This window comes from Pelodiscus sinensis, chromosome 2 (assembly GCF_049634645.1).
Source record: "Pelodiscus sinensis isolate JC-2024 chromosome 2, ASM4963464v1, whole genome shotgun sequence".
NCBI classification, from domain to species: Eukaryota; Metazoa; Chordata; order Testudines; family Trionychidae; genus Pelodiscus; species Pelodiscus sinensis.
Window position 1 is genome coordinate 135,058,900 of NC_134712.1, and position 27,597 is coordinate 135,086,496.

Sequence of the window (27,597 nt, forward strand, 5' to 3'; positions counted from 1 at the left end):
CTGAGTATGCCAAGGGACCTTCTTTATCATTTTAAAATGAATGACATGCCAGGATGGAGCTTTAAAACTGGAGCTGTTGGGTATTTGACAAAAGCTGTGCTTTCAGTTGCACTTAAAACTATGTATCCCAAATAACAGGAACACTTACTCATTAGTTTTGAAATATGGGAGTAGGGGGTGGGCAGAATGGTTGTTTTATGATGTATAAGTAGTGATAGGGACAGATCTGCATTTAAATATTTATTTTGTATTTGGTACAGATGAGAGGGCCCTATTACATTTGAAACCATATTTCAGTTTTATAAGGTGCTAGAAGATTTACCTGGCATTGCTCAGGTCCTTAACTCAATTAATTTTCTTTGCGGGGATATCAAATGTAAGTGTGCATGCTTCATTTAAATCATTGCTCAGGGGTGGAGTTGGGGATTAGGGAGCCAGTAAGCAGGCTGCCCCGGAGAGAGAAAGGACTACTCCATCCTCTCTCACCACAGCAGCTTAGGGCCAGGTGAAAAGTGCCTCTCCTTGGCCATTGCAGCTCTAGCAGGCACAACCAAGGGAGGGGCACATGTCCAGGTTCATCTGCCCACTGCGCTCCCCAGAAAAAGTGAGGAATGCAGCAAACTGTGCACTTTCCTTTCCCTCATGAAGTGAATCAGCCATCAATGTTCGTTTACGAATCGGGGGAGGAGCTTCAGCCCCTGCCCTAATGAGCACATAGGGGGTGGGAAAATTGGGACTGGAGCAGTCCCAGATGAGGGGAATACCCCTAGCCAGACTCTTTCACCTGCCAGGTGATTCTGTCTCTTTTTTGTATTGTTTTGTAAGAAGCAATTTCATTCCAGGCACATCCTGTTTTCCTGGCACAACCAAATGCTTAGCTTTTGCTTTACATTAGATAAGAGGAAGCTGCATACCAAATTTGGTGGTCCAAGCTCTTACCATTTAGGAGGACTTCTTGAATGAACAGACAGACCTGGACAGGTGGACAAACTCTCTCAAATGAATAGCAGATTAGAGACTGCATCTCTATTCTTCCATCCCTTGGTATGTTGACATGCAAATTATCAACCAGATTCTACTCTCAAGCATTTTTACAGTGGAAATATCCATTTCTGCAAGGAAGCGCCACAGCAGGTGCCCTAGCAGGTCCAACCTGCTTCCAAGCTACAAAGTACTGCTGCTGTAATGGATGGATACATTCCCCACAGGGGTTTTCAACTCCATTACCCTGTTCCTTTCATAGTTCACATTGGAGGGGAGCATGTAGATACACTCCATTGCTTTTGTTCATATTCAGTTGGTCCTTTTTTTTTCCAAACCAGAAGCAGTGTCTTTCTGAGTCTGAAGAAAGGCAGTCTGAATGAAACTATCTCAGTTCATCAAAGAAGGCTCTTAAATTTGAAACCTACCTATCCTACTAACCATTACAGTCACTGACCATTTTTAGTATGCATGTCCATCTAGTGTATTTTGTTCTGAGTGGTAAGGTTGGATTTACTGTGAAAGATGTTCAATTTTTTTTTTTAAATTAGCTTCCGTTTTTGTGCAAGAGGCTTTTTTTCAGGAAGAACGATTCTTGCACAAGAGGAGTTTTTTGCTCAAAAAGGAGCCATATAGATGGCTCCTTTTTGTGCAAAAGCCTCTTGTGCAAAAACAGAGCCTCATTAATTAAGCAAATAAGCAGAGATATTCCACGCTTTGCCTCATTTGCATATTTTATGTACAAAATGGGGGCAGTTTTGCATAGTCTTGGAGGGAGGGAAATTGAGAAGATTTCTAGAAAGTGAGAGAACTCAAGATATTGGGATTAAAGTAGAAAGCAGTAATAACTTTCAGGGAGGTGGGACTCAAATTTTTTTTAAAGACACAGATGAGAAAAAATGAAACCTCTATTCTAAACTATACAAATAATGCAATGAAAAACTTTCTCTGCTTTGAGTAAATTTGCTTTTGTTGATTTCCCTGCAGGTTAAGTTTAAGCAGCCTTCAGTAAATCATTTTCTAGTTATTTCCTCTCTCTTCTTACCTTTTCTCCTTTTTTTCTTTTTAAATTGAATTGAATTTTTTCTACCACCACCTAAAAAGACATAGGTGTATAGAAATACTTCAATATTGTCATCTAAAGTTAAAAATGCACCATTATTTCATGCTAACAATTACTAAACCAAGTTTGTGTATTGAATTTGGAGTTAACAAATGCCAACCAACTTACTGAATTTATTTAAGAAAATGGAAAGCAGTTGTGTAAGCACATTTTATTCCAGAAATATGGATCTATCAAAAGGCACATGGAAAGCATTAACTGATTAATTACCCTACATAATTCCCTTTATTAGTGCTATCTAAACTATAATGCATCCAGAATTGCTCCTGCTAGGGTTACATTTTGCTTGACCTTATTTCATGCGAACAGCATAATTGCTAATAGGGGGCTAATTTATGTAAACAAATGTTAGTTCTGCGGAGTAAAAGCCACATTATTATGTTTTACTGCCAGCTGAGTATGTTATTTGGTCATGCATTCTGCAAGGCGCATTCTGCAAGGACTAGGCTACCTTGAGGTAGCAAATGATCCTGACAGCAAACAATGTAATTTCAAATAAGTGAAGGTACTGCAATGCTCATTTTTTTTCTTTTGATGGACTTATGTGTCTTTGCTATTTAGACAGTTTCAGGTGATGCTAGTACATGTATGTTTGTCAGATCTTTCGACTACATACTGCAAGGCACTGAGCACACTCTGTTATCACAGAAGCCAATACATGAAAATATATGGGTAGGAGCTAAAACTCATATGTTTGTTCACTAATTATAATTAGCTATTCCCTCTGATATGAAGGAACACTGTGATATCTGCCATGTTGTATGTAAGAACATAAGAATGGACATACTGGGTCAGACCAAAGGTCCATCCAGCCCAGTATCCTGTCTGCCTACCGTGGCCAATGCCAGGTGTCCCAGAGGGAGTGAACTGAGCAGGTAATGATCAAGTGATCTCTCTCTTGCCATCCATCTCCATCCTCTGACAAACAGAGGCTGGAGACACCATTCCTTACCCGTATTGGCTAATAGCTATTAATGGACTTAACCTCCACGAATGTATCTAGTTCTCTTTTAAACCCTGTTATAGTCCTAGCCTTCACAATCTCCTCAGGCAAGGAGTTCCACAGATTGACTATGCGCTGTGTGAAGAAGAACTTCCTTTCATTTGTTTTAAAGCTGCTGACCATTAATTTCATTTGGTGGTCCTTGGTTCTTATATTATGGGAACAAGTAAATAACTTTTCTTTATTCACTTTCTCCACACCACTCATGATTTTATATACCTCTCTCATATCATATCAGTACAACTTCAGTATTATTTGCTCTTGATTTCCTTTGCTCAAAAGCTGCTCAGGCAAAGGAGAGAATTATTGGAATAAAATTACAAAGAAACAAGTGTGTTCTTTGTTTCCAATAATATTTGCAAATTTTCTAGATGATAGAAACTGATTATTCACATGTTGACATTTGAACATCCAAGAATTTGCCCTGCATATATAGGCAATGGCTTTTGGGGTGTCAGACTTTACAGGCCCAGTGTGTGTTGCGCCATTCACCAATCATTTCCCACTTAACCAAGAAACACCCTCTGCTGAAGGCCTGCCTGTGTACCAGATTCTCTGTGAAGTTCATGTCCTACAGAGGGGTGTGAATCAGTCCCTTATATGGCCAAAACAGGATTTGTTCATATTTACAATCTGCATTGAGCAATACAAATCATTCTGCAACAGAGGACAGCTTGTGTTTCAAGTGTTTTCGCTGTTGTGTGTGAAGCATGCCTGATCAACATAGCTCCTGTGTCCACACCACAAAAACCACCATCACATTTGACACTACTTGGCATCAGTGAGGACAGAAAAGAGGCCAAGGATTGAATGGGCATGGAAGAACTATCCTTCTGTTGTCACTCTAGGGCAGGAGCAAGCTACGTTGGTGAGGCAGTTTTAAGAAGAGGGTCCTACAGTTGACCATATTGTAAACTATTCTGTGGGTGACCAGATTGTTTCAATTTCCCGCACAGTCAGCATGTAAAACTTGTCTTTGCCTATAAAGAATGAAAATTACTTGGGTGCAGTGATAGATTTTCTAGTGATTTCCCTGTCCAGCTGCATCATATATTTACACCATAAAAGCCATAAGACAAAGGAAATGTTTACCCTTTTTCTGTTTGTTGAAGACTAACTTGATTGCTGTCTTACTTATTTTAAAGACACCCTTCAACTAACCACACTTCTTCTCTTCTTCCCAGTACACTGAGGACTATCCCGCAGTTTAGCTATTGGAGGAATACTTCTGTAGGTCACAAGATTTTGACTGAGCATGATCTCTGCAAGTTGTCATCTGACTTGCAACTATATTGTAACTCAGGCTAGGTCTACACTGCCATGTTTTTTTTTTGGAAAAAGCTACCCAAAATGTGCTCCAAATTTTGCATAGCTTTTTCCGATTCTTTTGTTGGAAGAGGCTTTTCCGACACTTAGCCCATCTAGACTGGGCCAAATATTGGGAAAAAACCCTCTTTCGGAAGTCCCCTTATTCCTCATGGAACAAGGAATACAGGGGCTTCTGAAAGAGCGTGTTTGCTCTTCTTCCAAAAAAAGCAGAAGAGCAAACGTGTTCCCTGGACTTGGAACAGTTTTTCAGTATCTTGGAAAAACTGTGTAGTCTAGATGTAGCCTTAGAAAACTCTGATAAACAAACAAAAGGAGAGTTCCACAGCTAAGGGCTTTCTAAGGAGAATGTTGACTCTTTAGATTAAAATTGGAACGCCACCATTTGCAACATCCCTGTGAAATGAAAGACTATTTTTAAAGCTAGCCCAGTCATTTGAAAATAAAGACCAGAACTTGTATTACAAACGTGACTGGTCTGGCAGCCCTGGTAGCATGTAGAACATTGGTATGATGTATTCTTCACCAATTTGTACTGCTTAGCAAATAGCTGCTACATCTTAAACTAACTATAGTTTGTGAGTGGCCTTCAGAGTCAGGCTAGTGTTAGATATAGCAGTAATCTTCCCATGAGATGGCAAATGCAGAGATCATTGCATATGAGGTCCATAATTGAGAGGAAAAGGTTCAGCGTTCTGGAGAAAGATGTTCCTGTTTGTGGATGATATTTGTGTATCTCTAAATGGTAAATACTCCATTATTCCACAATTTTGGACCACCTTGATAGTCCCAAGGCAGAGCTACCCAATGGAGGTTGAGGCAGCGTTTCTATTAGGACCTCTAATTGCTTCTCATTCTGATCTGAATTCCTTTTGTTCTCTCTAGAATAAAACTGAGCAGAGAATTTTTCATCCAGATTCTGATTTCTTTGGTGTTTAGTCACCAATGAAATTCAGAGCCAGATGGTTAGGAGTGTGTTAGGATTATGGCAGTCCAAAGTGTTTTACAGTATCTCTCAGCAGGCTGACATATGTTTTGGATAAGTAAGGCAATAAAACTGACACCAGGAGCCTCCTCAACTTGACAAATTTGGTTAAGAGGAGGAGGTTCCCATCACCCTCTCCCCTACAGGGAAGAGCAAAGCCTGCTTAATGTGACTGCATTCATCCCTGTGCTTGTGTCTGTAACCCATGATAAATAACTATTCAAAGCCGATGGTGGAACAAAGAGCCCTAAGATCAACATTTGGCCCAGCCTATAGCTCTGATGTCCTAAAACAGTATACAGGCAGTCCCCGGGTTACGTACAAGATCAGTTTCAACAGCGGCTGAATCTGGACGCCAGTTCTGACTTACATACAGATTCAACTTAAGAACCTCAGGCATCCCCAAGTCAGCTGCTGCTGAAACTGATCAGCGGCTGATTCCAGGAAGCCCGGGGCAGAGGCTTCCTGTAGTCAGCCACTGGTCAGTTTCAGCAGCGGCTGACTTGGGGATGCCTGGGGCAGAGCAGCTGGGGTGCTGCTGGGTTGGTCCAGTAGCGCCGCCGCTCCTCGGTGCTACTGGACCAACTGGACCACCCAAGCTGCTCTGCCCCAGGCGTCCTGATTCAGCCGCTGCTGAATCTGACCAGCAGTGGCTGAATCAGGAGCCTGGGGCAGAACAGCTGGGGTGCTGCCCGGTTGGTCCAGTAGCGCCCAGAGCGGCGCTACGGGACCAACTGGCAGCGCCCCAGCTGCTGTACCACAGGTGTCTGGAGCAAAGCCACGGAGCACGGGGGCAGCGGGACAGCCCAGACGCGCCGTGGCTGTCCGCTGCCCGCGTGCTCTGCGGCTTTGCTCTGCTTTGTTCCCCCCCCCTCCTCTGCAGACCAGGGAGAGGGGGGGGCAAAGCAGAGCCAAGCCTCGGAGCGTGTGGGCAGCGGACAGCCCTGTCCGCTGCCCACGTGTTCCGCCGCTTTGCTTCCTCTCCCTGGTCTACTGCCTGTACAGTAGGGGTGGGCAAAATCAGGCCTGAGGCCAGATGTGGCCTGCCAAGCATTTCTCTTCTGCCCTCTCTGCTGATCAGCAGAGCCTGCATTCTTACAGCTGGCAATCTGTGTTCTGCTGCTCCTCCCCCCACCTTGCTCTGTCCTGTAGCAGAGCTGCTCCCAGGAGTCTCCTACCAGCGGTGCAGAGCAGGGGTGGGGGGGAGGAAGGCAGTGCTGAAGTCAGTGTCCCCCTGCTCCTGTACCCCATCTCTGCAGCGCAGGGATTGGAGAGAAAAAGACACACAGTGGGGCTGCTCCAGTGACAAGTGACTTAGCGTGAGTGCCTTGTCTTAAGAGGCAGTGCACTGTTTCTAAGATTTTTCCAGCAGCCAGCTCCCTCTCACACACACACACAAACACACACTCTTTCCCCCATACCACATCTATGCAGAGCAGGAGGTGGGGAGGAGACAACAAAGCAGGACAGCTTTCCCTCTCTTAGGCTGTGTCTATACTACAAGCCTCTTCTGCAAGATGAAATGCAAATGGAGCGCTCATATGTCTACACAGCACTTTTTTGAGCAAAAACCTCTTGCAGAAAAGGAAAAGGAAGAGGAAATGCAAATGAGAGCACGACATATGCAAATGAGTGCTCCATTTGCATTTGCTCTTCTGCAAGAGGATCGTAGTTTAGACGAAGACCCTGAGACATAGCGTGGCTTCTTTCAGAAACGTATCCAGCGACAGCCACACACACACTCCGTCACTGGCACATACTGCTATGCTGTGTCTGTGCCACACACACACTGCCTCACACACACTCCTGTCTCTATGCCATATACACTCTTCCAGTCTCCGTGCCACACACGCTCGATCTGTGTCACACACTAAGTGTCTCTCTTTCACATTCACACATTCTTTCTCTCTCTAGCCCGGCCCCCACCTCTTCCACCTAGGGCCCCACTCCTTTCAGAGGGACAGAGTTGGCCCGTGACCACATACCAAAATTAAGGAAGTGTCTCCTCTGCAAAAATTATTACTCACCCCAGATAGAGAAAGGAAAAAAATTAGTATTTTCTGTTGATTCCAAAGTCCCACTCTCCTCCATATAAAGGTGAAAACGTGGTAGTATCTTAGTTTTGAATGGCCTGTTACAAAGTAGTTGGAGACCAATAAAGCATAGTAAATAAAATATTGGTTAATGATTGAATGGCAGTTGTGAATAAATATTCTTTCAAAAAGTCAGCAAAATTGAGAAACACTGGTATTTGGAACATCTCTTTTTATTACAATAGAGTAGGTTAACGAAGTACATTTTGTCTCAATTTTTGTTAATTTTAAATGATGAAAAAGTATTTGAAGAAAACTTGTAAAAGGTGTTTTAAATTGGTAAAGATTTTAAATCAGAATGCACTGCAATGACCTTGGGCATATGAAATCTCCTTAGATAAAAGTATTTAAATAGACTCCACGCCATACTCCATTGCATTAAATAATCACCATGACATGGAACTCTCTCCAGACAATCTGAATACATAGTATTGAAATGTTATTCAATTATCAGATTATAAATGCCTTTTAGACATACCATTGCACCAAGATCTACTCTCTTCTTTTCACATGAATTCTTCACTGGTTGACTGCTAAGAGAAACATTTATCAAATTGATGCATTGGGTTTTAGTCCTGTGGCACCTACTGATCTTAATGGCACTGTCACAGTGGAGCAATTCAAAATGTTTTAAAGAGGCACGCCAGGTGTGCTGACTCTCCATTGTTCTTTAGTTAGTAGGCACACCAAAAGTATCTTCCGTTTAAATTAAATTTCTTCCGAAATTACATGTTTCATTGTGCTCAGCTCCTAGGAAGGGAAGGAGTTGCCTTGTATTACTCAGCAATGATCTCCACCTGATTAAGGAATACCATTGACAGTCTCCAACTGAAATCTGCTTCCATCCTTTCTTGCCAGAAGGACAATGTAATGATGTGAGGCTTTGAGGAGGGTTTAATCCAGGATCCTCAAGGTTTCAGCAGGGACAAAGGAATGTTAAATAATCCTTTAAATCTAGTACCCAGTAGCAGTGTCTGTTCTTTGAGAAAGTCTAATGCCTTTTTTTTCCCCATATAGATGAACACCAGATCCTTAACATAAGATTTCAGCTTATTCATGGTGCAGGATAATAAGTGAATGAAATGTTATAAGCAATATTTGCATTTTGCTTTCATGTAAAAGTCACAGGCAGTACTGTCAATGTACATTTAGTCAATTCTCAGTTAATCATAGAATCATAGAACACTAGAACTGGAAGGGACCTTGAGAGATCATCAAGTCCAGTCCTCTGCCCTCACTGCAGGACCAAGCACCATATAGATTATCCCTGAAAGACAGGGCCAGCTCTAGGTTTTTTACCACCCCAAGCAAAAAAAATGTTGCCCCTTCCCTCCCCCTGCAGGACAGGCACTGAGGAGGAAAGCTCCCCTTTCACCTTGCAGCTCTTTGACTCCCACCACGCCCTCCAGCCAAACCCAGCCTACGTCTTGTCTCCCCTCCACACAAATCCTGACCCCCCACACACACACTCACTGAACCCAGTTTTCACCCTCTCTCCCCTCCCAAGCAAACTCAACCCCTCAGTGACCGTACGCAGTCTGCCCCCGCATCTGTCACCACCTTATTCACCCTACGCCCGCTCTTCCCTCCCAGCCAAACCCGATCCCCCTTCTCCTGACCGGTCTCAGTCCGCTCCCTTCTCCTACCTCCCCCCACTGACTGAACTCCATCTCCTTTCCCCCTTCCCGCCAAACCCTCGTGTCCCCTCCCCCCAGCAGGTGCGGAAACATTGGAGTGCCCTGAGGGAGGGGTGAAAGTGGCACGGGTCCCCCTGGGGATGCACGCAGACACAGCCAGGAAACATAAAGGGCAAGGCCGGAGACACCTCTCTCCCTCCCCCCCACCCACAAATCTCTGAGCCAGGGCAGGCGAGGCCCCCACCAGCGGCTCCTCACCGCCAGACCAACCAGATCGGGCTGCAAAATAAAGTAGCTCTTCCCTCCCCCTAGCCTAGGCACCTCTGCTTGAATCATCCTGGCCCAGGCAGGGCCTTCCTTCTGCCCGGCCCCACCAAGGCTGCAGCTCTCCCCTCCCTCCGCGACCAGCACTGAGGCAGAGAAAAGGGGGAGAGTCGCGTTACATCCCCCCCCCACACTCTCCACACACACTCCTGCAAACTCCTTGACCAAGGGCGCCTGCTCCGGCCGGAGGGGTCACTAGTAAGCGCAAGGCAGGCGGAGAGATGACCAAAGGCACCTAGCTTGCAGCGTGCTCCCTGGCTGCAGTAACCCGGGCTAACCCCTTGCCCGGTCTCGGATTGCTCTGTGCAGCCTGCCCCGCACAACCCGGGGAGAGCGGCTCGCCCACCAGAGCCATAGCGCTTCGGCGCCACTGCACTACTCAAAGCCCCTGGTGCCCCCCCTGCACGTTGGTCTGCACTGGCTGGTGCCAGTCAGAGGAGCACGAACTATCCCCGGGTGCCGGAGTCTGCTTCAGGGGTGGGATGCTCCCTCGGGCATTTCCCACTCCGTGGCCGTTGGGTGTTGGGCAGTGGCAGCTGCACTGGGAAGGTGACTGGAGTGGCGCGTGGCCATCACTCCTGCCGGGGCCGCCCCGCCCCGCCCTACCCCACTGTGACGCCCTCATGCACTAACTAGGGGGCGCACTTTTCTCCCTGGTGCCGAGGGAAGGTAGCGAGGCAACCCTGGAACCGTGATGTCATGGTGCCTCAGCCAATCACAGCGGGGCTGCGAGGGGGGCTGCGAGCGTGACTGCCCCATGCACCCCGCCTGCAGAGCGTGGCTCGCTGCTGGCCCATCGTGCGCTCCGCTGCCCCACCCATTGATTGGACAGCCACAGGGAGGCCCGCGTTGGGCGGTAAGAGTCAGGAGTTCAGAAGTTCTCTGGCCAGTGTCTCTCAGGGGCAGCCAGAATTCTGCCCCTGGCAATATGCCGCCCCAAGCATCTGCTTGGTTTGCTGGTGCCTAGAGCCGGTCCTGCTGATAGATAACTATCCAACCTGCTCTTAAATATCTCCAATAAAGGATATTCCACAACCTCCCTAGGCAATTTATTCCAGTGTTTAACTACCCTGACAGTTAGGAAGCTTTTCGTAATGTCGAATCTAAACCTCCCTTGCTGCAATTTAAGCCCATTGCTTCTTATCCTATCATCAGAGGCCAAGGAGAACAATTTTTCTCCCTCTTCCTTGTAACACCCTTTTAGATACTTAAAAACTGCTATTGTGTCCTCTTAGTCTTCTCTTTTCTAAACTAAACAAGCCCAATTCTTTCAGTCTTCCCTCATAGCTCATGTTTTCTAGACCGTTAATCATTTTTGTTGATCTTTTCTGGCCCTTCTCCAATTTCTCCACATCTTTCTAATCAGCGCAGAATAAAGTGGAAGAATGGCTTCTCATGTCTTGCTCACAACACTGCTGTTAATGCATCCCAGAATCATGTTTGCTTTTTTTGCAAGTGTTACACTGTTGACTCATATTTAGCTTGTGATCCACCATGACCCCTAAATCCCTTTCAGCAGTACTCCTTTCTAGACAATCACTTCCCATTCTGTATGTGTGAAACTGATTGTTCCTTCCTAAGTGGAGTACTTTGCATTTGTCCTTATTAAACTTCATCCTATTTCCCTCAGACCATTTCTCTAGTTTCTCCAGATCATTTTGAATTTTCCTTCTATCCTCCAAAGCACTTGCAACCCCTGCCAACTTGGTATCATCTGCAAACTTAATAATGTCACTTTCCATGTCATCATCTAAATCGTTGATGAAGATATTGAAGAAGTGGTCCCAAAACAGACTGCTGTGGAACCCTACTTGTTATGCCCCTCCAGCATGATTGTGAACCGTTAATAACTACTCTCTGAGAATGTTTAGCCAGCCAGTTATGCACCCACCTTATAGTAGCTGCATCTAGGTTGTATTTCCTTAGTTTATTGATAAGAAGGTCATGCGAGACAGTGTCAAATGCCTTACCAAACTCTAGGTATACCACGTCCTCCACTTTCTCCTCCTTTCTCCACTGGACTCATTAGCCTGTCAAAGAAAGCTATTGTCGGGTACTTCTAACCCAGACGGCTTCAGTTTGTTGTCTGACCGCAAAGAGACAGGCAACACCAGCAAGGTCTAATCACAAAGCTCTTTATTGAAGAGTGCACACAACAATAGAGAGCAGCCCGTCTCTACCAAGAACCAGCCCCCGATTCCTATAGCAAGTGGGGTTATATAGACAGTTCCATCGCTCATCGACTATTCACTTAAGCAACCCACCCACCCTTTGTTAGTTAGACACTTCTAGCATGGGTGCATACCTTGCCAGCTGTACAAGGTGGCCTTGATACATTAGCAACTTTCTTATTAAGACAGAAAGCAAGTACCAGACAATTAGGAGACAGGGAGTTTTCTTATCAGTTTCTTAAGCAAGCTGTTCAGCTCAGCAAGTACAAAAATGCAGCTGTTCGCTTATCTCATGCCCTTGCTCAACTCATGTCTCAAATTTTGTTCAGGGACTACCCAGAGCCCTTTGCTGGACTCTTCTCGGTCTGTCTTAGCATAACCGCCCTAGGCCCAATTTTCTGTGGCCTAACACTATCATATTGGTTTGATGTGATTTGTTCTTTACAAATCCATGGTGGTGTAACCCATGCACCTAGTGTGGTTTACTGTCCCATGTAGTGGCACTCAGCCCACTGGGGGAAGGGGAAAGGAGAAGCAAGTACTAAGAACAAGTGCTTTATAGTTCAAGCTGTAGAGGCTCTTAGGCTAAGCTCCCAAGGTCTCATGTTCAAATCTGTCTTGTGGCAGTTGCACTGACTGTTACCTATCACCTTATTATCTTGCAGATGAATTCCTTAGTTACTTGCTACATTATCTTTCCTGGCACAGAAGTTAAACTAACTGGTCTGTAGTTTCTTGGGTTGTTCTTATTTCACTTTTTAGAGATGGACACTATATTTGCCCTTTTCCAGTCTTCTGGAATCTCTCCATATCTTCCATAACTTTTCAAAGATAAAGGCTCAGATACCTCCTCTATCATCTACTTGAGTATTTTAGGATGCATTTCATCAGGCCCTGGTGACTTGAAGACATCCAACTTTTGTAAGTAATTTTTAACTTGTTCTTTTTTTATTTTAACTTCTAAACCTATCCCATTTTCACTAGCATTCACTATGTTAGGCATCCCATCACCATCAAACGTCTTGGTGAAAACCAAAACAAAGAAGTTATTGGCACCTCTGCCATTTCCACATTTCCTGTTATTATTTCTCCCTCTTCACTGAGCAATGACCCTGTACTTGGTCTTCCTCTCGCTTTGAATATATTTGTAGAATGTCTTGTTACCCTTTATGTCTCTCGCTAGATTGAGTTCATTTTGTGCCTTTTCCTTTCTAATCTTGTCCTTATATACTTGCCTTATTTTCTTATATTCATCCTTTGTAATTTAACCTAGTTTCCACTTTTTATAACATACTTTTTTATTTTTAGATCATGTAAGAGCTGGTTGATCCAAGGTGGCCTTCTGTCATACTTTATATCTTTCCTATGCAGTGGAATAATTTATTTTGGGCCCTTAATAAGTGCCTTTAAAAAATGCCAACTCTCTTCAATTGTTTTTCTTCTTAGTCTTGCTTCCCATGGAACCTTATCTACCAGCTCTCTGAGTTTACTAAAATCTGCCTTTCTAAAATCCATTGTCTCTGTTTTGCTGTTCTCCTTAGAATTACAAACTCTATGATTTCATGATCATCTTCACCCAAGCTGCCACTTTGCCCCACGGGAGGGAGCCCAGGGATATGGAGGGGAAGCATACGGGCCTCCCACTGGTAGGGATGTAGAGGGACTGAACAGGCCTCCTGCCCACACTCCTTGAGCCCAGCCTGGGCATGGGGGCACTGTTCAGGTCTCCAGGTGCAGGATACCTAAGCTTGCTGGTGTTCCCTGGCCCTGGCCCTGACACTGGCCCCAGCCCAGGGGCAGCAGGGGCTATGCAGGCTGCCCACTGGCACTTCCCAGGGCTAGCCCAGGGGCAGTAGAGGCTGCACAGCAGCTGCTCTCTATGGAAGGCTGAGGAGTCAGGTGCAGCTGGCCAGTGACTTCTTGCAGGAGTGCTCGCTGTTCACCTGTGGTCATAAAACTGTGCCTCCTGCCAGAACTCTCCCTTTCCATTTCATGACAAACAATTGAATTCCAGGCATATCCCACAACCAAACCCTGACATTGCTTTAAGTTAGGATAAGAGGAGTTTAGGAGGAGTTCTTAAACAAATGGTCTCACGGGCAGAAAGAAAGACAGACGCACATTTCTAAAATATATAGGTAGATATATATTTCTGATGGGTACAGAAAGCAAATCTTTAGTTATACTCAGTGGCTGTTGTTTGTAACTATTGGCATCAAGATTATCTATATAAAATCTGAGAAAAACTGAAAATAGCTACTTATCATCACAAATTGAAAGTAAGTGTTTTTAGTTACCAGGATTCCTGGTGTAAAGTCCTTGTAAATGATCCAAGAATCATCTTCCTCTCTTGCCATCATGTCCCTCTAGTCTGAGGTTGGAGTGCCAGACTTTAAGAAGCAGTTGTGATCTACTGAGACCCGGAAGCAACACTTGTGATCAGTATATTCTCCTAATTCCCTCACTCACTAGACATGCCTACCATAGCCTTCAAGCACTCAGCTCCAGAACTTTCCCTTATCCAGACTCACTATATCTCCATGGTATTGTAAAGAAGAATAGTTTATTTAAGGTAACTCACCTGCCCAATCCTCAGAAAAGCTGGAGTCAAATTCTAACTCCCTTGACTCTGTTTTGATGTTAAAATTCTTTAGTCTTTTTGTTCTTGTTGATGTTGAAGGAGATGGAGGTTGGGGAAGGTAGGCAGAGCCCTAAGATTTAGTGGATTTGAATTATTTATTTTGTAACACTATTACCTGAAGGCATTGGGGGGAACACCTGCAATATTACCATATGTTTTGACACATAGTAAACATAAATCCTGAGTAATGAAATGTTTTCTAAATCTGTTCATTACTTATTTCAGTGTAAAGGTGACAGCTCATCTCCAATGGGTAGGATCACATGTTTTGATATTTAAAGTAAGTCTAAAATGTATTCTGCTTACAGTCAGTTATTATTATTCATAGTAGCAGTGAACTTCTCCAGCACTGCAATTTTTTTTAACTTGTCATCTATTGTTGAGTCAATTAGATAGCTTTCCAACACGCAGTTATAGTATCACAAGCTCCATGAATCATTTGGGACAACTATCACATATGCTCTTTTAAATAAACTGTTGTCCATCTGAACAATGCTGTTTAATTTAATTTTTTGATTATAACTATGGGTATGTCTACACTAGCCTCCTAGTTCTAACTAGGGAGGCTAATGTAGGCATTCGAAGTTGCAATATCCCGCGCTTGATTTGCATCTTCCGGGCCAGACGCCATTTTTTGAAATTTACAAGTCTGGACTAACTGCCCGTTTCTACACACAGCAGGGACCTGGTATTTTGAATTAAAGCCCCTAAATCAAACTACCTGTTAAACCTCTTTTTTTCCCCCCCTCAACAGAATTTTTTTCCCAGTGTTTTTTTTTGGGGGGGGGGGTGGAAGCGGTGTTCAGTATTTTTGGTTAAACCGTCTGGCAACCCTATCATTGACTGCAACATGTTCATGTGAACCACCCAGTTATTGTGACTTGCAATCCCTCTTGCCCTCATCTTGCTTCACATGCACATTTCAATTTCTGAGGATTGTATGTTTTAGTTCATGCTGTTCTAGAAATCTAATCTCTAAGACCCACCGGTTTTCCCATATTACTTTCCGAAAGGGGCAAAGGGTGTCATGCACTAGCTAGGATTTATATTGAGTGAGTGAGATCAGTTGGAGGCCTTAGCATGAGCATCAGATGTGTGGAAAAAAACAGGAACCAGATGATTTTGTGAAATGTTTTATTTGGAGAAGAGGGAGGTGGTTCTGTCTTCTGACTCCATTGATTAATGATCCCAAATTTGGAGCATTAATCTCACCCCAAACCCATCTGAGAAACAATAAATTTCAAGACAAGCTAAGTAAGCATGTGGATTTTAAAATACTTAAACTTTACACAAAAAACACTGTTCAAGTTTAACTGCAATACAGAAGGAAGGGTATGTCTACACTACCCCGCTGGTTCGAACTAGCGGGGTAATGTAGGCATACCGCACTTGCAAATGAAGCCCGGGATTTGAATTTCCTGGGCTTCATTTGCATAAGCCGGGCGCCGCCATTTTTAAATCCCGGCTGGTTCGAACCCCGTGCCGCGCGGCTACACGCGGCATGAACTAGGTAGTTCGAACTAGGCTTCCTAGTAACGGTAGTTCGAACTAGGAAGCCTAGTTCGAACTACCTAGTTCGTGCCGCGTGTAGCCGCGCGGCACGGGGTTCGAACCAGCCGGGATTTAAAAATGGCGGCGCCCGGCTTATGAAAATGAAGCCCGGGAAATTCAAATCCCGGGCTTCATTTGCAAGTGCGGTATGCCTACATTACCCCGCTAGTTCGAACTAGCGGGGTAGTGTAGACATACCCTCAGTGATTAGCAAGGTAAGAAATTCTTTGTGTTGACAGGCTTCTGAACCTTGGCATGATAAAATACTGTGAAAACATATATCTTTGGTATAATCGACTGTCTCCAAAAGAGCTTGAAAAGAAATATAAAAGTGTCTCCTATGTTTTAAATTCATCAGCCGTTTTATAAAATTATGCTAGAGAAAGGCTAGGGTTTCTTTTTCTAAGATTCAAAAGACATTTCTAATGTACTGCACCATGGTCATCTTTTTGTGGAAGCTAGTAAATAGAACTAATATAACAGGCATGTTAATCAGGCATGATTTTAATCATCATTAATAATCTATAGATTAATGCCACCTTTTGCAGAGCAATTCCCATAAAAATAATTTAATACGAACCAGACAGAAAACATATTAGTTATGGTCAAGATAGCCTTCTAGGGCCACTCTGTGCCTGAAAAAAAAGGTATTTCAAGTAAAAGAAATGGAACATGAGGCACTCAATTTATGCAGCTGTCATTTTGATGGAGTGTTACTTTACAATATCCACTTGTTCAGTACACAATATAAAACTACCACCAATATCTTTCAGGTTTATCTGTCTAGGGAGGAGTACTACAGAAAAGGATCTAGGGGTCATAGTGGACCACAAGCTAAATATGAGTCAACAGTGTGATGCTGTTACAAAAAAAGCAAACATGATTCTGAGATGCATTAACTGGTGTGTTGTGAGCAAGACACAAGAAGTCATACTTCTACTCTACTCTATGCTGGTTAGGCCTCAATTGGAATATTGTGTCCAGTTCTGGGCACCACATTTCAAGAAAGATGTGGAGAAATTGGAGAAGGTCCAGAGAAGAGCAACAAGAATGATTAAAGGTCTAGAGAACATGACGTATGAACAAAGACTGAAATAATTGGGCTTGTTTAGTTTGGAAAGGAGAAGACTGAGAGGGGACATGATAGCAGTTTTCAGGTATTTAAAAGAGTGTCACAAGGAGGAGGGAGAAAAATTGTTCTTCTTAGCCTCTGAAGATAGGACAAGAGGCAATGGGCTTAAACTGTGGGAAGGCAGGGTTAGCTTGGACATTAGGAAAAACTTCCTGTCAGGGTGGTGAAACACTGGAATAAGTTGCCTAGGGAGGTTGTGGACTCTCCTTTATTGGAGATATTTAAGAGCAGGTTAGATAGATATCTTTCAGGGATGAGACGGTACATGAGGGCAGGGGACTAGACTCGATGACCTCTTGAGGTCCCTTCCAGTTCTCGTGTTCTCTGATTCTATGATCTGAGATCCTAAACTCTTTTTCTCTTACTCTTTTATAATTAAAAGGTTTTGTTTGTTTTGGGTGTTTTGCAGTTAGGGGTTAGTGATTGTTGTTTGTTGGGTTTTAATATCCAGAAACGTACTACATGATTCTAGAGCTTATTAGGTCATGTCGCTAAGATTAGGCATTGCAAGAGACAGGAAGGTACAGATTTTAGGCTGTCGGGGAGAAAACAGATGATGTCAGTGTGAGAAAAGAAAAAGGGTTACAGAGTGAGGAGGCAAAGAGAATGGGTGGTGTTATCAGCTACATTGTGTAACAGAATTATTACAGAGGCTTTGGAGGCAAAGTCTGACAACCAATTACTGGATGAACATAATTTGTTGGGGAAGAGTCAGCATGGTTTTTGTAAAGGAAATCATGTCTGACCTATATTGTAATTCTTTGAGGGTGTCAAAAAGATTGTGGATAAGGGGGATGCAGTTGATATGACAGGGGCTGGCCACAGTTTACCAGGGTTAGCCCTTGTGGTCTACCAAATGCTTCATTCACCTGCACGTCCTCAGGTATGGCTGCTTGCAGCTCCATTTGGCTGTGATTTGCCTCCCCATACTGTGTGAGCTGCAGAACACTGCTCAAGATAGTTAAGTCCACAGCAGACTGTGAAAACCTTCAAAAGGATCCCCTAAAACTGGATGACTGCGCAACAAAATGGCAGATGAAATTCAGTGTTGATAAATGCAAAGTAATGTATGTCGAAAAATGGAATCCCAAATATTATATATAAAATGATTAATTAGCTTTTACTACTCAAGAGAGAAATCTTGGAGTGACTGTGGCTAGTTCTCTGAAAACATCCAATCTGCATCAGTAAGAAAGGCATACATAATAAAACAGAATATATCTTGTTGCCTCATTTACAAATCCGTGGTACGCCTATATCTTGAATACTGTGTACAGATGTGGTTGCTTCATCTCAAAATAGGCATATTGGAATTGGAAAAGATTCAGAAAAGGGCAGCAAAAATGATTAAGGCAGTGGTCACCAACCAGTAGATCAAGATCTACCGGGAGATTTTGAAGCCTCTGACAGGTGATCCTGACTGGTTTGGCTGGGAGGCTATCAAGTGCCGGCACTTCACTTCCCCTTCCCCCCACTGCCCTGCTCTCCTGCCCAGAGCCTCAGAGCTGCCTCTGTAAGCCTCCTGCTTCTTGCGCAAGGCGGGGGAGACAGAGGCATGGGGGCATTTATGTCACTCTGTCCCCCACCTCTGTACCCTATCTTACCAGAGTGAGAAAGGGCAGGACCTTGGCGAAGGGGCAAGGGTATTTTGGTTTGAGGTAGATCCTGGACTGACTTAAATTCAAAAAGTGACCTTGTGCTTAAAAAGGTTGGAGACGACTGGATTAGGGGTTTGGAACAACTGCCATATGAGGAGAGATGAAAAAGACTGGGAATTTTCAGCTTGGAAAAGAGGAACTAAGGGAAGATATGACAGAGGTCTGTAAAATTGTGACTGGTGTGAAGAAAGTGAATTAGGAAAATTATTTCCTCCTTCCCATAACATAAGAACTAGGGTTCTGCAAATAAAATTAATAGGAAGTAGGTATTAAACAAATAAAAGGAAGTATTTCTTCACACAATGCACAGTCAATCAGTGCAAGTCTTTGCCAGTGGATGTTGTGAAGGCCAAAGCTTTAACAGGGATCAAAAAAAGAACAGAATAAATTTATCAGGCATGGGGAAGAGGGATAGCTCAGTGGTTTGAGCATTAGTCTCCTAAACCCACGGTTATAAGCTCAATCCTTGAGGGGGCCATTTAGGGATCTGGGGCAAATCTATCAGGGATGGTATGTGGCCCTGTCTTGAGGGCAGGGGACGAGACTCAAGGGGTATGTCTACACTACAAAGTTAATTCGAACTAACAGATGTTAGTTTGATAGGCGCTACACTAGCGCTCCGCTAGTTTGAATTTAATTTGAACTAGCGGAGCGCTTAATTCGAACTAGGTAAACCTCATTTTACGAGGACTAACTCCTAGTTCGAATTAGCTAGTTCGAATTAAGGGCTGTGTAGCCACTTAATTCGAAGTAGTGGGAGGCTAGCCCTTCCCAGCTTTCCCTTGTGGCCACTCTGGGCACCACCATGGAAACTCGTCTGCCCCCCTCCTGGCCCCGGAGCCCTTAAAGAGGCACGGTCTGGTTACGGTGCCCATGCCAGGTGCAAGCCTGCCAGCACCCAGCCATCAGACCCTGCACCTGGCACGGCTCGAGCCAGCCACCCGCTGCCACCCAGCCCTCTGCCTCTTCCCAGGACCAGGCTGTTGGCTCCCGGGAGACTGCCCGGGTCCGCAAGAGGCAGGCGCCCGCCTGGTCTAGTGCGGAGATCGTGGACCTCATCCACGACCTCCTCACTAAGCACAGGAAAGTGGCCGTCTAGGGCAGGAGAGCTACCAGCCTGGCCACCCGGGAGCAGATTTGCATGAAAATCAAGGTGGTCCACTGAGACCCCCGACCCTGAGCCCTGAGCTTAGAATGTCCGTCCTGGGTCAGACCAAAGGTCCATCTAGCCCAGTAGCCTGTCTGCCTACAGTGGCCAACACTAGGGACCCTGGAGGGGATGGACCGAAACAATGACCAAGCCATTTGTCTCGTGCCATCCATCTCCAGCCTTCCACAAACAGAGGATAGGACACCATTTCTACCCCCTGGCTAATAGCACTCCATGGACCCAACCTCCATGACTTTATCTCACTTCTCTTTAAACTCTGTTCTAGTTCTAGCCTTCACAGCCTCCTGCAGCAAGGAGTTCCACAGGTTGACTCTTTGCTTTGTGAAGAAGAACTTTCTGTTACTAGTTTGAAGCCTGCTACCCATTCCTTTCCTTTGGTGTCCTCTAGTCCTTCTATTATGGGAACTAATGAAGAACTTTTCTGTATGCACCCTCTCCACACCACTCATGCTTTTATAGACCTCTATCATATCCCCCCTCAGTCTCCTCTTTTCTAAGCTAAGAAGTCCCAGTCTCTTTATCCTCTCTTCATATGGGACCTGTTCCAAACCCCTGATCATTTTAGTTGCCCTCCCCTAGCCTCTCTCTTCCCCTCTCCCACCTCCTTTTCCCAGTTTCCCCAAGTTTTGTTCAATAAAGAGAGTTTCTATTTTTGACCACACGTGTCCTTTATTTTGTACATCAGGAAGGGGGGCTATGGAGGGGTAAGTGGAAGGAGGTGAGGGAGGAATGGGGTACGAGCCCCTGATGGGGAGGACTGGGCTGGCTCTGTGGGCTTCTCGGGGTGGAAGCTCTCCTGAAGCCCCTTGATTGACCTTCCTCCCCCCCCCGGATGGCAGCCTGCGGCAAGTGCAGCCGGGCTGATGGCCGAGTGCTGTGATGTGCCGAGTGTGGGCACTCAGGACACTCCAAGCCAGGACTGCTTTGCAAGCGAGGCACCCCTGAGAACTGTCTGTCTGGGGTGGGGGTCGGGTCCCTTTAAGCACAGCCCTAGGCTAGCCTGAGGCAGCATCTTCACACTCTAAGTCCTAATCTGATGCCCTGCCGGCACTGCTTCCAGCCATCCTTAACCTCGGTTCAGGGTCCACTCAGTGTGGATATGCTAGTTCGAATTAGCAAAACGCTAATTCGAACTAATTTTTAAGTCTAGATGCACTAGTTCGAATTAGCTTAGTTCGAATTAGTGCTGTAGTATAGACATACCCAAGGTCCCTTCCAGTTTTATGAGATAAGTACATCTCCATATATTATAAAGGTTCATCAAAGGCTATTAGCCCAGATGGGCAAGGATGGCATTCCTAGCCTCTGTTTTGTCAGGGTGAGAATGGGTGACAGGGAATGGATCATTTCGTGATTATCTAGGGTTGCCAGGTATCCAGTTTTGAACTGGTCAGTCCAGTATTTGAGCTTTCTGTTTGGGAAACAAATTGAGAAAATACAAATGTCTGGTATCTTCTAAATAAGATGTAATGTAGATTGTGATGTAATGTCAAGTATGTCCGGTATTTTTGTGGAAACCATCTGGCAACCCTATGATTACTTCCTCAGTTCATTCCTTCTGGGGCATCTGGCACTGGACACTGTTTAGAAGACAGAATACTTCCTGTTGAGTCTCCCAGAAGCAAATATTTGAAATACAAGTATTTAGCCAAAACTCACAACTTCAAATACAAACTGAAACATGCATTTGAGCAGTATAAACAGCATCAGTGAATCATCAGCTTTTGATAGACATCTGACATGAGACCACAAGATTTGGTGAAAATACATGGCAGTTGATGCAGCAGTGTTTTGTATGCTTGTATTACAATCCAGTAACGTCACAGAACCACTCCAATAATTTGTATGCCTGCTTCGTCCCCCTGAATGTGTTCTTTTGTTCCTTCAGTATTGGTCAGGCATAAGACCTGTGACAGCCACCTGCGTGATAACAGTGCACACAGCTCTTTCCCCTGCTTCTCTCCCACCCTGCCCCAGTAGGGCAGCTCTAGATTTAAAGAATAGCTGAGGTCCCATATTTTTATTTAGAGGTTCTGAAAGAGTATGAATACATGAGCTCTTTGAACAAGGAGCTTTGAATGGTTGTGTTGTGGATAAAAGGGCATTTATTTGTTGGAACTTTATCTGTTTCATATGGTTTTAAACTGTGTGTGTGTGTACACGCTCATACGCAGTTTGGGAGATTTTTGGTGCTTGTCTTTTTAATTGTAATGTAAAAATAATGCAATAAACCTTGTCGCTGTGAGTTGAAATCAAATATCAATTGCTCAGTAATTTGATTTATAAGGAATAGAGGGAAAACATTATTAATAATGCTTTTAACTAAGTCTTACTTTGATATACAAGCAAATAGATTTACTATGCTTAAGTGGTGACTTATTAGATGTTTGATTATGTGGAGAACACACTGTTATTGCCAAGCCTAATCAAGACCTTATGTTTTCTATGAGCTGGCACCAGCAACATTTACCTCTGCAGAACTGTGTACTATAATTACAATTTTCAATCCACCCAAGTGATTTTGTTATTTTGTTTCTGATCCAAAAATAAACATAAACTAATACAGTGGTGGCGTAAGGGTTATGTAGTAATTTTGTGGAGGTGTTGGCTCTTCAGCCTAATGATGAGAATTTAAATGTCACAGTTGTTAACTATTTCAGCAGAAACATTTAACTAATGTGTTTGTATTATCGCTGGATCATATAGTTCCAGCTATTAGGACCATTGCTAATAGGTTAGCTTTTTGCTGTTACATATCTTGGTGGGATCTAATAGTTCAAATCTTCCTACCCTACCCCAAGGAAGTCAAGTTGCCTCCATATTTGTCCACTAGGGTGAGGGGAAAATCAATGTATCCCCTCCTGTATGCACAATATCACAACTTTGCACCACCCAGCAGTGAAATCTTCCCAGACAAGGAGGGCACCAGGGCAACTACGCCAGGGCACAGCAACTCGAAAGGTCCCAGGGCTCCGACCACTGCCGTTGGTACAGTAGAGATGGGAGTATCAACACTACGCTCCCAGTTGCAGTAAGAGCTGGAAGCCGCCCCCACCTCCCCTCCTGCCTGAGATCATACCCCTTCTGGGCCTCTCACAGGGCAGTATGCATTGTCAAGACCAAAAATAAACAGCAAGCTGCATAGTAAAAATTTGGGGATGACATAATGTATGTTTATTTTTTTCTTGCAAAATATGCCACAGAATATGTTACTGATTGTATTATTTATTTTCATATATAAATCAATTTAAACAACTATTTCTGAATTGTCTTGGAGCTACAGTAAAGTTCCAGTGCCACAAAAGGCAGGTGACCTTGATGCAGAATTTATCTAGCTTGCCTCAGAATATAAAGAGCCTTGTATTTATTAACATTTGTACAGTGCCTTGGGATCCTCAGAAGGGGAGACTCTAAAGTTATTATTCACTTATAACAATATGCACTTTCATGTTTAGGCAGATGCCCACTTTTTTCTGTGCACGCATGAGTTAGGGATCTGATTCCAGTTTGCAGTAATTTTTATGCTCTTCTTAAGAGATCACATTTTGAAATGTTACTTTATGTGCAAATATCATTGTGTGCCCAGTTAGGTATACAGTTGCCAGTTTATGCATGCAGAGCAGGTTCATCTTTTTAAAATGCAGCCTGAAAGGAAGAATAGCCAGTGCATAGCACAGTATTTTTAATTCCATGATTCCCATTGCCTTCAGCTGAATCTGTGTCACTAAAACCGCGATTGGTGCTGTATGGGTTTCTCTCACACCAAATCACAGAAGCCAGGTCCCCATGCATATCGGCTCCAGCCTGCCCCCACTCATCCTGCCCGCTGCTGCCTATTAGAGGCAGCAGCGTGAGGGTGGGGATGAGGTAGGCGGATCAGGTGCTCATGCCAGGTCCTCACAGCTCCCATTTTCCCCTGCCCTCTGATGCAGAGGCAGCAAGCAGGGGGAGGAGGGAAGCTCATGCAGACAATAGGATTAACCAATAAGCCCAGGCACGTTGGGATCCAAGACCCACAAGTGGCACACAAATTACACATCCAGACAAACATGACAGTCAGGCCATTTAGTCTTTTGCACACAGGCCAGAGAAAGCTTCCAAGAGCTCCCCTCCATGGGCCACATTTTGAACCCCTTATTAAACTTTTGAGGAGTGACTCTCTGGAGTCATCCCAGTTATGCTAATAGGACAATCTGGGAGAGTAACTGTTTTGCAGAATGATCGAAGGAGTCACAAACTGCCCCTATGAGAAAACATAATACATCATTGAACAAAGCATGAGCCACAATTTTATCGTTCTGAAATCTTTTCTAACTCAGATGGTCATAGCATGGGGCAAAGGAAAAAGGGGCCTAACTAAGTAAGGATTTTTCAGTGACTCTGAGTAGGATTTTATTTTCAAATAAATGAACAGTGCTTTTGTTTCAAAAAAGTACCGTGTCAGATATGTGTTTTTAACAGTTAATTTTACTTGATGCGCTGGTCATTTCGTATTTGTCTGAAGACAAATATATCTTCTGTAGCTAGGACATGTCTGCTAGCATTACACAGTTCAGGGTAAAAGTTGGACCCTGGATGAAAATGAGTTTTGATCTCATGTTAAGTTCTAAAGTCATACTTTTATTGTAATCAAATCAGGCATTCTAAATATTTCTGACAGTGTATAGAGAAGCATAAGTATATTCCTGAAATTTACATGAACCACATCAGGAGTAAGCCAAGGGGGGAGAGCTGTCAAAACCAAGAGATTTTATTGTCATCTGTTAGTATTATTTGCTTATAGGCTAAAACAAGGTCAAGTACATCAGAGAGTGCTGCAAAAATTTCATGCAAAAAGTGAAGAGGGAAAAATTCCTTTTCAACAGTTTTAAGTGAGGAAGGAGATTATTTTTCCTCGCCTGTTGCAGTTTTTAAAATTTTGGCCCAAGCACGGACATTAGTTTTATTATAAAAATAAAGAACCTTTGGCACTGTTGGGAAATGTAGTTTATTGATCAGTAAGAAAGATCTCAGTTGCATAGAAGTTCCTATCCATTTTCTCTATATTTTACATGTCTGCTGAATTATATTCTCTGACAAATAGAACAGTGTCTCTATATTCTCAGTTTATCCTGAACTAACTCAAGCATTTTTCCAGTTCCTTTTCTATTATTCTTGTAAATACAGGTGACGCATCAAGCTCTGATGAAGGAGACATGTACCAGCCATGAAAAATGAAAAGGGCATTATTTCCCTTCCTGCTAAGTAGTTTTATGTTCATGGAAATTATGGAAAACAGATGAATTCCCATGGAATTGGTTAGGGGCAAATACAGGATTCCTCTTTAAAGTAGGGAAGTAAAGAAACCCTAGAAATGTTGAACAAGTATAAATTGAATTTTAATACCTGAGAAACTGCTAGAACAATTAATCAAACACTGAAAGACAATTAAGAGTATCCAATCAAGCCAATTTATACGCATCTAAAAGAAAATAATCTACTAAATATTAGGTAGCATGGAGTTAATCAAAAACAAATTATGCCTGATCAAGAAACTGAATAGCTAAAGGTAAAACAGCAGACTATTTCAACAAAGGCCTATGGTACATTTTCAAAGAAGATTCTCATATTATTATTCAGGAATTTTGAATGAGGCTGAACTGCTCTGCGTGCTGTAGAAACACAGGAAATGTTCCGACACAGATTAGGAGCAGAGATGTCCGAGAAATTCATGCTTGAAATATTAAATTAAATATTAAGAAAATTGCCAGCTAAAAACCAGTTAAACAATGGAACAAACTATCAAGAGAGGTTGCAGAATCATTATCATTGAAGATATTCCGCATTGAATATGACACTGATCTTTTATGAATAATTTAGAATAAAATAAATTCTATAATGTGTATACTTAATGACACATTAGGGAACTTTGATAAAAGTGGATGAAGTGCATGCCTATATACACACGTGTTTATATTTCTAGCCTCATGTTTAAAAAATACTGCCAAAATGCTCTTTTTTACCATTTATAACTGGGGGAATAAATCTTAGAAATGCACATTTGCCAGCTCTCTTGCCATCTTATTGAGAGTCTTGCAATATTTGGTATTTTCCTTAAAGTTCCAGCCTTTAACTAGCCTGGCTGCCTGGTGCTTAGTGCAGCAGCCTGCAGAAAAGCCCCTGGAACCCAAATGGGAGCGCACCCTGCCTCCTCCTGCAGCTCTTGCTGGAGCACCAGGCTGGCTTACTTTCACCTCTAGGGATAGGAGGGGTTAAAAATCATGTGATCTCAGTAATATGCAGAGAAACTAATGAACATGGTATTACATTCATAAGTGAGATGACTCTGATACAGCAAGCCATTACCTATCAGAGACAATGACATGTTAAGACAGGGATTTGATAGGGAGAAGTGTTTCTAACAAAACAAAATAAAACACCACAAACACAATACAAAATGGTTCTAGTGGACATGCTGATTTTACTTCTATGTATTAAGAGCAGCGGTTTTCCATAGAAATGAGAAAGTGTAACCATGTGTTGACTTTTCAGATGCATTTTTCTTTTAAGTACAATATAATTTCTGCAGAACGTGTTTAATGCCACAAAGATGTTTTTGCATGAAAGAGGGGATAGATTTCTTTTAAGGGATTAAGTACATACAGAAATAGATGTTTGGTTTTTTTCCACCAATTCACCCTTTAGGTCCTATTTAAATGGACCAGGGAGTAGGTGCAAGGTTGGCATTCACTTGACTTGCAGATCATACACCACAGTCATTAAGAGCATTTCATTTAGCCTAAAGATTGGACATGCAGAAGCCCAGTAATAAAACCACCTGTTGAGTGCTTGACATGGTAGGTTAATTGCTTTGATGCTTTGAAAATGAAAAGTATGGCTGTGTGATAAAAACCAAATTACATTGTGAGAGCATTTGATGGAAAGTTCAAGACCAAGAACTTTAGCCATATTTAACTGTGTTGTATTTATTTAATTACAGTGTGCATTTAAAGTAAGTTTAATAATTAAATGGTAAATCTACAGGATCAAATTTTCTGGTAATGTAAATTGGCTTTCTTCTGTTGATCTTAGTGCCCAACAATTTGGCCCAAAATCTTTGATTAAACATATTTATAGCCACAGTAGTGATTGCTAGAAACACCACCTGTATTTGTCATGCTATTATTAACCAGAAAATAGTGATCATCCTCACCATTGTCTTGTAGGAATGTCAGCTCTGCTGGAGAGGAGGCCCGCAGAAGAATGAGAGAGTGTGATGGACTTACTGATGCATTGCTGTATGTGATTCAGTCTGCTCTTGGGAGCAGTGAAATTGATAGCAAGGTTTGTCATCTATGTCTTTTCAGAAATGGGAAAAAGGGACTAACAATAGAGATTTTGCATCTATATCTATAGTGGTTGCAGGGCAGAATTTGGCCCTTAATCTCTGACTTTTTTTCTCCAGAGAAGTGTTTCCATACTACTGTCCATGGCTGCCCTAGAATTGTATTTGCATATGTACTGTATAGTGTCTTCTTTTTTCTCTCTTTCTCCTATTTTGTTATTAGGAAAAATAAAAGAAAATGCCTTAAGAAAGCCACCAATGCATCAAGCTCTGTGCAAACTTACATACACAGCTCTGCAAATTATCTCAGAGCTCCTTTGCCATCTCTTCATGAGCTACACTAACAGTCATGCAGTAGCTTTTATGAAGTGATTGCCATTACAAAGTCAACATTCGCAAACAGATACTATGTATTTGATAAGGATTTATGAAGGATTTGTTTAAAAAATAGCAGCCATTATAGGCTGACACCAAAAT

At 43.2% G+C, this 27,597-nt stretch overlaps 1 protein-coding gene across 8 annotated transcripts in view; it reads left to right on the forward strand.

The window, feature by feature from the left end:
• CTNND2 (catenin delta 2) overlaps positions 1-27,597 on the forward strand; it is a 1,073,049-nt gene that overhangs the window by 876,918 nt on the left and 168,534 nt on the right. For all 8 annotated transcript variants that reach the window (XM_006120137.4, XM_006120139.4, XM_075921468.1 and 5 more), the window contains one exon: positions 27,002-27,119. In XM_006120137.4, coding sequence (XP_006120199.1) covers positions 27,002-27,119 — 118 coding nt within the window. The remainder of the gene's footprint in view (positions 1-27,001; positions 27,120-27,597) is intronic.